Source organism: Protopterus annectens, chromosome 14.part0, assembly GCF_019279795.1.
Source record: "Protopterus annectens isolate FY-2018-M chromosome 14.part0, PAN1.0, whole genome shotgun sequence".
In the NCBI taxonomy this organism is placed as follows: domain Eukaryota; kingdom Metazoa; phylum Chordata; order Ceratodontiformes; family Protopteridae; genus Protopterus; species Protopterus annectens.
Window position 1 is genome coordinate 649592600 of NC_056748.1, and position 11766 is coordinate 649604365.

General features: G+C 37.4%; 1 protein-coding gene across 1 annotated transcript in view; it reads right to left on the reverse strand.

The window, feature by feature from the left end:
* RHOBTB1 (Rho related BTB domain containing 1) overlaps positions 1-11766 on the reverse strand; it is a 468210-nt gene that overhangs the window by 110473 nt on the left and 345971 nt on the right. The window contains exon 4 of the mRNA XM_044056396.1: positions 9861-10046. Coding sequence (XP_043912331.1) covers positions 9861-10046 — 186 coding nt within the window. The remainder of the gene's footprint in view (positions 1-9860; positions 10047-11766) is intronic.

The following is an 11766-nucleotide window of genomic DNA, read 5'->3' on the forward strand; positions in this document are numbered from 1 at the left end:
TCAGCAGCAGTTTATTCACCTAAATGAGAGCTTTCTTATGTGGCTAAGGAGTTCTGTGTTACTTGGTTGTTGAGATATTTAGAAAAATGTGAAAATAATATCTGTATGAATTAATATCATAAAAAACAACAGTTATTATGTATTTACCTGCACTTGACAGAGGCCAAATATTTAATGCAGCTGAGTTTGCCATTGTGTAAACCTTTAAGACGAAATCTTTTAAAACATTGGACATAGCATGGTTTTGGAATTATTGATGCAAATATGAACAAGCGATATTTGATGACTGAAGTATCAATAGGAGGTAACTGCAGATGCACCTGGAGGCGTAACTCAGATGTAATGAGATAAATAACATTATAAACCTTACTGAAACACAGAATAGACAGATAGACAGTGACAAATAATTGAGAAAATGCTGGTAAAACACTAGCTATATTGTTATACTGTCATCTTTTAAGGTATCTCCACAAGTTCTTTTTCTGTTTGATACAGTAACTTAAAAGAAGGATGAATGGACAAAATGACTCCAGAATATATTACCAGAATTAAGAGGGTCTGTAAAAAAATGTCCTAGTCTTTTTTTTCACCTAAGGAAAAAGGAACATCAGATAATAATCTGGTATGGGTAATTAAATGGAAAGAGGATGTAAAGTTGGACAGACGTACATCATGTGAACTAAAGTTTATTAATGCAAAAAATAACATTTTCACATGTTCTGTCTGCATCTATTTTGTGTATTTCTCTCACTATATATGTTCATTTATTTTTGGTTTCACCTTTTTAGTGATCCCACAGGCTTTTTCCATGATTCTATGATATGGAATACAATGTATGTCTTTATTTTCTCACCCAAGATTGTGGAATTTCAGAGCTATTAAATTAGTTAAGGGATGCAGTGAGTTAAGCCTCCTGCATGGAGAGTATATGTAACTTGACCTCTACCTAAAATATATAAGATAATGATATACATTTGTGTCTAATCATTGAAATCTTTTCACAACACTGTAGTTCACAGTGACGTGGTTTGATAAGTTGTACCATATCCTAGATGTGTGTGTGCATGTCACATAGATAAACACACATGCATGCATGCGCATACACACAAAACATTGTGTGTGTGTGTGTGTGTGTGTGTGTGTGTGTGTGTGTGTGTGTGTGTGTGTGTGTATGTATGTATTTTTTCTTGATGATGTGATACCCCTACCCCATGAGCAAAAATGGGAAAAGGGGGTTGAGGATGGATGGATTTACTCATGAATCTTAGAAATTCAAACAATCTGAGTAGTTAGCATTGGTGTGTAAACAATATGCAACTCACAGCTAAAAATAAGCCCCCTAAAAATGTCTGTATAAGACAATTTTATAAATGCAGCAACACATGCTGAATTTACAAAGAACAGGCATAGATGCATACCTAGGCATGACAGGCACCCAATTTTTGGTTTGTGATTCAGTATATCTTGAGTATGTATTAATATCTGCTCACTGCATGTCCCAGAATGTGTTCTACTTACATATGCAATTTTCTAAATGCTGAGACCATTGATACATTCCCTCTTCACACTTCTTGGCAGCTGAGAGCACAAAGCAAACAAGGTGAGAGTCAGGGGTAATAGGCCATTATCCTGTTAAGAGTGAGAAGGATTTATCTTCTGTTTCTGAACTCTCCATCATGCTGGGTATCATGTGTGGAGCAATGTCTGCCATTGCCAGCCTCCTTGCAAGTGTATACTTCTGCAAGTTGCAGAGTGATGCTGTCCTTGTCAGACTTGCACCCTCATGCTCCATCCTCCTGCATGGGGTGTATACATGAGGTTTAACCACAGGTATCATTCTTGCAGTGGAGCACATACCAAAGCCTTCCCTAAAATGGATGAGCTGCAATGCCCACTAATTCTCATCCTCCCTGAATAACTCCTTCAGTGTTTGGGGTGCTAAATGAACACAGATAATTTAGATCATAGACTCCAGGCTTCATCGCTCTGTCCCATGGAGTTGTTACACAGTAAGTTAATATAAGCCGTGAGAGAGAAAGTGTGTGTGCATGGATTCACTTCATAATCTTGAAATACTTTAATCTCAAATTTCAGTATCTCGAGACCATGAAGCTGAAAATTCATAAACTCAAAACCCTAGAAGTGCGAAACTTAAAATTGCAACTTCTACACTAAACATACCGCAGACACAAACACAAACATACACCTCCCTTCACATACACAAACACGTACCCTACATACAAGCAGGAGGGAGAGCCCCCTGCACCCCCCCATGTGGAGGGCTGCACCCCCCACACCCCCTTTCTTAAATATACTAACTCTGAGGTCGCACTACACAGCAAACACACAAAAACACCAACACATAAGCTACATTCCCCTTGCACACACACACGTCATACTAACAAAACAGACAGACACACACTAAAGCCCTTACCTAAAACCTGTAAAACACAAACGCTTACTTACATCTTCAACTACCCACTCACACACCGCAACACCATAACCGCTAATTCAAAATCTCCGAACTTCGGGATTTTGAATTTCATGCTTCTGGGGTTTTGGTATTCTGCATTTTTGCCCTTTTGGTCTCGGGCTACTGAAATTCGGGATTTCAGTAGTTTGAGATTCTGAAGGGAACCCGTGTGCATATATGTGTGCATGTGTGTGCACGTATGTGTGTGTGTGAGTGTGTGTGTGTGTGTGTGTGTGTGTGTGTGTGTGTGTGTGTGTGTGTATGTGTGGTGTATGTATGTATATGTGCATGTGTGTGGGTGCATGTGTGTGTGTGTGTGTGTGTGTGTGTGTGTGTGTGTGTGTGTGTGTATGTATGTGTGTGTTGGAGAGAGGAACAACTCCCCTCTGCAAAACTTAGGATTACCCTACTTTTTAAAATTTCTCCAAGTCTTTTGAGTTTCTAATACCATGATGGAAATGGGCCCCATTCCTAAGTCAAAGTATGATTAAAGTTCATGAAATTCATATTGTTTCAATCTTTGATGTCAGCCAGAAGTGCTCTTTGCAGCACCTGCAATGTGCGCAGTAATGACTCCTTCTGCAAGTCATATGGCATTACATGTATCGGTAACATATTTAAGTATGATTGTAAATTCTTTTTTTATAAAATCCGTTGCTCCTAATACTACTGGAACTGTCTGGGTATCTTTCTTCCACATTGCCCTCATTTCTGTCTGCAAATCCTGACATTTTATGACTTTGTGTCTTTCTGTATGTAAGACACTGTAGTCGTTAGGTGTAGCAATTTCAGTAATCAATGCTACTTTTGTCTTCTTTTCATAGACTACTATATCTGGTTTTCTTGCATCTATTTTTTGAACTGTTGGTAATGGATGATCCCATGTGATATAAACTTCATTATTTTGTATAATGCTTTGTGGCTCATGTTTCCTGTGTTATTCAGCTACTTCAGTGTTATAATGTAAGCACAATCCCCAGTGCAACAGTCTTGCCACATTATTACGCCTTTCAGTATATAGTCCTGCCATTAATATATCACAACCAACAACAAGATGTGCATCTGTCTCCAATTCTGTTTTACAAAACCTACATTTGTCTGTCTCTTTCACATGTTCAATGGACTTTGTAAACCAATGTTTATCTAGTCCACCGTTTTGGGTCGCCAATATTAACCTTTCGTCTTTTGGTTTAAGTTAACCTCTCCTTAAACATTCCTACATTCGATCCTGATCACCATGAGGTTGTTCCAAGAGTTTTCTATACTTGCTACTATATTATGTATTTTCCTCATTTCTTACCTACTCATCTGATCCTTTACCTTATATTCTTTGTTTTGTTTTTTTGGCACATTCAGTTGCTGCCAGATTTTTATCTACTTCTGGTTTGATTTCCATTCCTGTTTGACACCAATATGCTTCTGTTAAACTAAGCATGGAAGTCATCTTAGACTTGTTCTCCTCATGTTTCAAAACTTTCACTACGTTTAAGTCTTGTGAGCTTATCAGATATGTATGCAGTCCTGCTATTGCAGATCTATGCATGTAGTCAGTTTCAAGCAGGCCCATTCCTCCTTCAGAACAGGGAATATACAGTCTTGGTATGCACTGATTTTTATAAATCATTTGATGAGCATGAAGCATACTTCTTATTTTCCTGTATAAACTATCCAACACCTTTTGGGGCCAGTCAGTCACTCCAAAACGGTTACCTATTATAAAATCGAAGTTACAGAACTTCGAATACCATATGGTCGACACCATATGATCGAAGTTCCGTAACTTCAAAATTAAAAAGTAAACAAAACATAGACAATGTACCCTGATGGGTTAAAGGAGGGGGCAAGCCCCCCTGCATCCCCCACACCAACTCTGAGATCGCATATGAATGCACTATGGTGCAGAAAGGGAAGATTTCCCTTTCCTACACTGTAGCGCTCTCTCAGAGTTGGTATATTTAAATAGCTGGGGGGTGTGGGGGGTGAAGGGGGGCATGTCCCCCTGCCTACACCCTTTACTTTTTTTTTATGTTCGTTTTGAACATTTCGAATTTTAAAATTGTTCAATCATTATAGGTCGACCATTAGTGATTCGAACAATTGAAAATTCGATGTTCCAATAGGAATTCCTCCAAAACTATAAGTTAGGACAGGAAGAGCAAATTGGTTTATAGGCTGAACTTTGTTCCTAGATGTCAGTGCTGTTTTTAGTACTAATTTAAGTCTTCTAAAATATTCCTTACTAAGTTTTATTTGCATTTGTTCATGTTTTATTGTTGATCCTTCATCACTTCCCAAATATTTATACACCTCCTCTTGCTCAAGTTCTTTTATATCACATTCCTATCCCAAACTGATGTTTTCTTGGTGCTGCAGCTTTCCTGCTTTAAAGGTTGATTTTGCACATTTATCAAGACCAAATGACATTCTTATATCATCTGAAAAAGTTTTGACAACTTGCAGTTGTGCTTTCAGTTCCTCATCTGAAGAACTATACAGTTTTAAATCATCTGCAAAAAGAAGATGAGAAGTCTTTAAACTTTATGTTTTCTGGGAGCCAAGTTACAGCCATGACCTAATGTGTTAAGTAAACAGATTAATGAGTTATGGGGAAGACAAAAGAGCAGAGGTGACAGAATCACTCTGGAATATTCCCCTTTGACTTTTTATCCATGGAATAATAATTTGTCCTTTATCATTGCTTAACTGCAATGTGGTTTGGCACTGTTTCATGGTTACTGTAATGTAATCTATCAGTGTAGGGTGTATCTTAAACATTTTTAAACACTCTTTTATCCATGAATGTGGGACACTGTCAAATGCTTTTTTGTAGTCTATACATGCTGTACTTAGAGTCTTCCTCTTTTCACAGTTCTCCATTATGTCTTTATTTAACATCAACTGATCCTTTGTTCCATATGACTTCCTTTTATTACCCTTTTGTTCTATTGCCATGATTGAGTTTTCTTCTAAATGACTATAAACTCTTGTCAGCCTCTCTTCCAGTGTATAGTTTATATGTTGTTGGAAGGCAAGTTATTGGTTTACAGTTTTTAGGACAGCTTGCAGGTTTGCTCTTAAGTAGGAGAATTGTTTTCCTGTTGTTAGCCAGGCTGGTGTCTGTCCAGGGTGTGCATATAAATAGTTCTTACTCTTGGCTACATCTTCATGTAAACATGTTAATACTTTTAACCACTATTGATTGACGTAACCATGACTTTGGAGTGTTGTTGGAGTCAAAGGCATATATATTCATCCAGATTAAACCACATTAAATTAACTTATATAATCAACACATTAAAATACAGTGATTTTGGCTGGTAAAAAAGTATGTTAATTTCCAGTTGAGAAGTAAACCAGATTAAATTAACTTAAATGCTGAACATATTAAAAGGCAGTGATGTTGATGGGTGAAAAAGTATGTTAGTTTCCAGCTGAGAAGGAAGTATCTATGAAAATGATAAATAGCAATCTGGGTTTAAAGAGATACAGGTCAGTAACTTAGTGGGAGCTATCATGAAATGCTCATGGGGGTGCATAATCCAGGTGTTGAATGAGCATATGTGGAGAAATTACTGAGTTAAATTACTTGAAATCAGTCAGATATTTAAAGAGGTCAGGTGAGGTAGTGGATTGCCCACAGTTTTACTTCCATTTACACTTCCAAATACATAGCTATGGTTGTGACTAAGTGTCAGCATGTTTACAAAAAGCATTAAGCCCATGGCACTAAAACACATAATATTGACTATTGTGAACAAAATCTAATGATATAGTTAGAGGTTGTTGTGGATATGGTACTCTAGAGTATAACTGAGCTGGGTAGCAAAATGAGTATGAGTGCTAAAGAGTGGAGCTAACAGCCTCGGATATGCCAGAAGAGAGCCCAACATATTGTTTAAAGTTCTAGGCGGTTTACAATGTGCAAAAGAACAAGCCAGTAATGAATTTAGTGTGCAGAAAACAACCAAAGAATCATCTGGTAAGTCAAGGGGGCTCTGACTGATAATTAATTTGTAAAGTACAGGAATGAATAATGAATCCTGATGCTTACCAATTGGGTATAAATAGTCTAAAGATAACCCTGTGCATAATGGAGAGAATAATAAAATAAAAAGACAAGGTGTTTATGAACCAATAGGAACAAAACCATACATAACAGAAAAACACAAGGTAAAATTATGAAATTAGTGTGCCACAAATCTTTGTTCCTGTTAACAAGTTGGAGGGAGGATTAGTGAAAGAGGTGATGGTTCAGTTTCTGAGGAGAATGAGAATGTAATTGATTGAGAAGGTAGTGTTTAGTCCCAGGGTTTCCCAGCTTCAAGACAGATTTGCCACATTAATTCTAGTTTTTAAGTTTGTCATTCATATTTCTATCGAGCTTCTCAGAGGGTTCCTTGTCAGTGACATGGAACTTAAAACAAATATGGCCAGGGAAGGCTTTAGCATGTTTAGCCATTGGATTTGTGCAGACTCCTTGCCTAATGTCCATGTTATCTCAGGCGAGTCGAGTCTTGAGTTTACTGATTGTCTTCCTGATGTAAAATGCTATACATTTGTGGCATTGTGCTCTCTAGATGAACTGATCTGAGTTGCATTTTCTGTAGTCATGTCTTATGAAAGATTTCTTGGTGCTGGGACAAAAGGATTTCGAGATGCAGCTCATGTATTTGCAGTAATTGCAAGTAGGCAGGCCATGTGGGAAGGTGCCTGGGGCTATGTGGGATTTTTCTGGAGGTCTGAGGGATTCCATAAAGCCTCTGATGTTTTATTTCTTTTGATTGTGATGCCAGGTCTATGTAACTCCAACAGAGGAAGACAAAGAAGATAGATCCTTAGATACACATGTACTGGCATCACTACTGGGTCCTTAATTTCATATTTTCCTTTAGTTCTAACCTAGCATTTTAATAAAACAACCTACTGTTGTTAATTGTATGCTAGTTATGCTCTCCACTGCCCTCCCTCTTGAGACTAGGTTTGGTTTTACTTATCACAACAACTAGGACACTGGACTAACCTATTACTGTTGTTTTGCAATCTCTAAAATTAAGAATTTTAAATATGTTGTGCAGTTTGATATTTTTTTCTCTTGTAGAATTTATTTAAGCTGGTAAACTACCAGGTTGGTTTGTTCTTAAGCTTCCTATTATATTTGGCTCTAGTATGGATAGCCAATTTGAGGCATTCACCTTGTCAATCTTCTCAGGGAGTTCCACATTATTTTGTTCAAGTTGCTTTCTTCATATATACCTGGAGGTTCACAATATGATCCCAAACTCCATCAAGACAGAAACATGAGAGCAATGATTTGCCATAGTGGTACTACAGCAATGTATTGCTTTTCTTTGTTGTTTAGCCCTTGAGATCATGAATAATGATACAGATGTGCACCTAAAGCATAGGATTTTGGGATGTGGGCCATCTCTGAGAAATACTTTTCAGCTACACGTAAGCTAACAAACCCATTCAGTCAAAAGGGAAACCAATGATATTTTTTCTGTTAGAAGTGAGCTCCCCACACTGTTTTTATATGACGTAATATAACTAGCTCCAAACTTGTATAACCTCATGGCAAAGTAGTGTTAATAGTTACTTAATAAGTAAATGGATTCATTATCCCATATTTCACTGAAATGTGCATTATAGACATTAGTGTAGACCAGTGATGACTGCAGTAACTTTTCTTTCTTCATACTAGCCTTCATGTGTATGATACCTACTGTTACCCTAATCACAATATCACCAATAGCAAATGAAGTTTTGAACCCCTCCCGCCTTAAGAAGGACAAAAAGACAAGGATGCCTGATTCTTACTCTCATCAGTCGGTCTTAATGACCTGACCTCACTTCAAAATAATTTCCGGTCATAGGCAACCATTCAACTGTGGTTCTAACAAGTTAAAGAACACCCAGCAATAACTGTATGTCTTCCTGATTTATTCTTTCCACAGAACAGTATCTGGTACTCTTTTAAAATCAAACCTAGCTGCTATTTCTGCATACAATGCCAGCTGCCAATTCCCACTCCTGATTACCACAGCAAACATTTTGTACCATATGCTTAGATCTATAAATATGCACACACACACATACACACACAGACGTGTGTATGTATATGTATATATATATCTATATATATATATATATATATATAGAGAGAGAGAGAGAGAGAGCTTACTATGACAATCTTGAAGCCCACACTCCAGAAATGCACAATACCGGGACCAAAATACAGAAAACCAAAACATTGTTGACCACAGTAGGATCACAGGATCATAGGGGGTTACTAGGCTAATGGTCCTCAGGCCCTTACAACCTAGCCAAGAGTTTATCCCCAGAAAAAGAAACCTCAGTCAGCACCTGTCACCCCTGTCAATGAGGGACACAGTTGAAACCTCTGGGACAAATTTGTGGTTTCCCATCCACTCATCAAGGATGCGCTTGAAGAGGGTCAGCGAGGTACTCTGTTTGATGTGTATGGGAAGTTTATTCCAGAGACAGGGCAGCATCTGGGAGACAAACCTGTCTCTTCGTCAGGTTTTGTTGATATTGCATATTAGATATTGGCCTTTTAAGTGGGTAATGCGTGAGGAGTTAAACTTATGGATATGGAGCATATCTAGTAGGGCAGGCTCTGAAATTGCCTTTTAGGAGAGACACAGATCACCTCTGAGCAATCTGTACGATATTGAGTAGAGTGATTGTGATTTGAGCCTGTCCACATAGGACAGGTGTTGGAGGCCATGGATTCTCTTTGTGAGGCATTTCTGTGGTCTTTCCAGTTGGTGCAGCTGTTTGGAGAGGTACACACCAAACGGGGTGTTATACTCATTGTCATACTATTTCAAATACTGAATCACCCTACCAATATAAATCCAAGAACAAATGCTAACATGGGACCAGAATGGATGTAGACCCAGGAATGATGACTAACATGGGTCATGCAGGGTTGCGAATCTAGGATGAAATGCTGACATGGGTCCTGGGGAGGCAAGTTTAGGAGTTTGATATTGTGGTATTCTGCATTTTGGTCTTCTATATTATGATCCTGGTATTGTGCATTACAAGACTGTGTGTGTGTGTGTGCGTGTGTGTGTGTGTGTGTGTGTGTGTGTGTGTGTGTGTGTGTGTGTGTGTGTGTGTGTGTATATATGAATATACTAATCTTAGTTTACAGATTTATTGTGATATTTTATACAAATATAGCAACAGGGTTTACCCACACACTGCTCACCAATATTTCTCTAGACAGTTCAGCTTTAGGAATTCCTTATTGTTTTTTTTTGCTCTCGTGGGAATGCAGCATACCTCGCATTCATTTCTTTCACATTCTCTACCCTGCTGCGTAGTACATGTCTGAAATGTGAATGCACTGATACTGTACCTTCCAAGAGGACGACGAGCTCGATTCACGGCATCAAGGTCAGCATAACGGAGATCGCTCTGGCAACCTACCAAAATGACAGGGGTTCTGGGACAAAACTGCTTAATCTCTTGGTACCACATCATCTTCACATGGTTTAAAGAATTAGGATTTGCAATTGAGAAGCACACAAGTACAACATCTGATCTAAAAGGAAAGTAAATACAAAATAAAAATAACATGTTAATATCATACATTTTCATGATTTGTTTGAGACAGATATTCTTTCAGTTAACAAAGAACCTGGTTTTGCTGTGATGCAATTCATTTAATCATGCAATGTTATGTTTACTTTTCAACAAAATGTTTACGTTACAATTCACCTGACACTCATGCAGTAAATCTGTATCATTTACATATAACATTCTTTCAAAATGCAGGCTGAGTACATTGAAACACAAACATGGCCAACTGCTGATGAATGTTCAGTGACCTCTTTCATAATTATTCTGCATGCACTAAGGTAGTTAAATATACATATTGCTGCTACTGTTTTTATTAAAACAAAAGTCTATCAGCCACAAGCAATAAAATTATATGGGTTCATTTTCAATTACTTTTACTATCTGATCACAGGCAAATATCTGTGCTATCAAACCACTCATTATCAAAACACAGAGGCAAGCATTATTTTGAGGGCCACAATGCTTTTAGCACTTACAGTTTTTTTTCATTTGTAATTTCTTGGATGAAGGATATTACAAGTCCTACAACAAAAACAGGCATAATACAATAGGCGATCTAATGACACTAGTCAACAGATACATTTTAAGTTTATAGTACAGGCATCTGTGAGCAACTAACATTTAAAGGGCATTGCTGATATTTAAACCAGAAGTCTAAAAGCACATATAACATAAAAGAGGTTTTAGCAATTCTGCAATCAAATATAGCATGCCTCTCCTGTTCTGTATACTACATAACGACAGTAACTGTGTCTATAGTAAGCAAAACAGTTGTATTATTCATTTTAGTTTACATAATTGCTAAGGCAACAAAAACATGAAACAGAAATTATATAGCATAAAAGACACGTCTGTATACCTAAACCTTGATTTTATAAATCTTGGTATGAGGCATTGTTTAAAATAACGTAACAACTCAGGTAAATGTACAAATTATTGGATCACACCACTCATTCTTTACCTCTGGTTCCACTGTATTTGATGCAAGCATAGGGTTTTAATTACTTCACTGTTCACCCTGCAAGCAAATATTTTATTTGTATCCTTCTTTGATTTAAAATCACCCAAAGCAAATGTGAATCACAATCTGCAGTTTTAGAGGACACTGAAAAATACAAGTACTTTTGTTAAACTGTTTAGATTACTTTATTCAAATTAATTTTATTTAAGCAGAACACATTGTTTAGGTGAACAATCAGCCTGCATAGGAACAAGGATATAGAGGAATATGATCAGGTTTGCGGTCATAACCAGCATGTTACATTTTCAATACACAAATGTCAAGAAATTCACCTTGACAGTGGAATGAAGCAAAGCCTGAAAGCTGAATGTTGACATCAATGTTGAGAACTCATAACACTCAGGATTATGACTGGGTGCCAGATCTTAACCAGCTTATGTGTTTCAGACATAGATGCAAGAAATTCACCCTGAGATTGAAGCTTAAAAATGGAATCTTGGCAGTCGTGTAAAGAAGACTTAATAGGGTGTTACTGCTGAGACCTGATCATAGTTCTTTGTAAAATATGGTAGGTTATCTGTTCCATGTGCTACCAGTTTGAAAAAAAATGAAGGTGATCGTGTAGGAATGTGAAGTAATTTACTAGCTTTAAAAGTTGGTACCGTCAGACAGCAGCATACACCTCTCAACTTCTTTGCTTAGGAATTCTGGAGAAATTCAA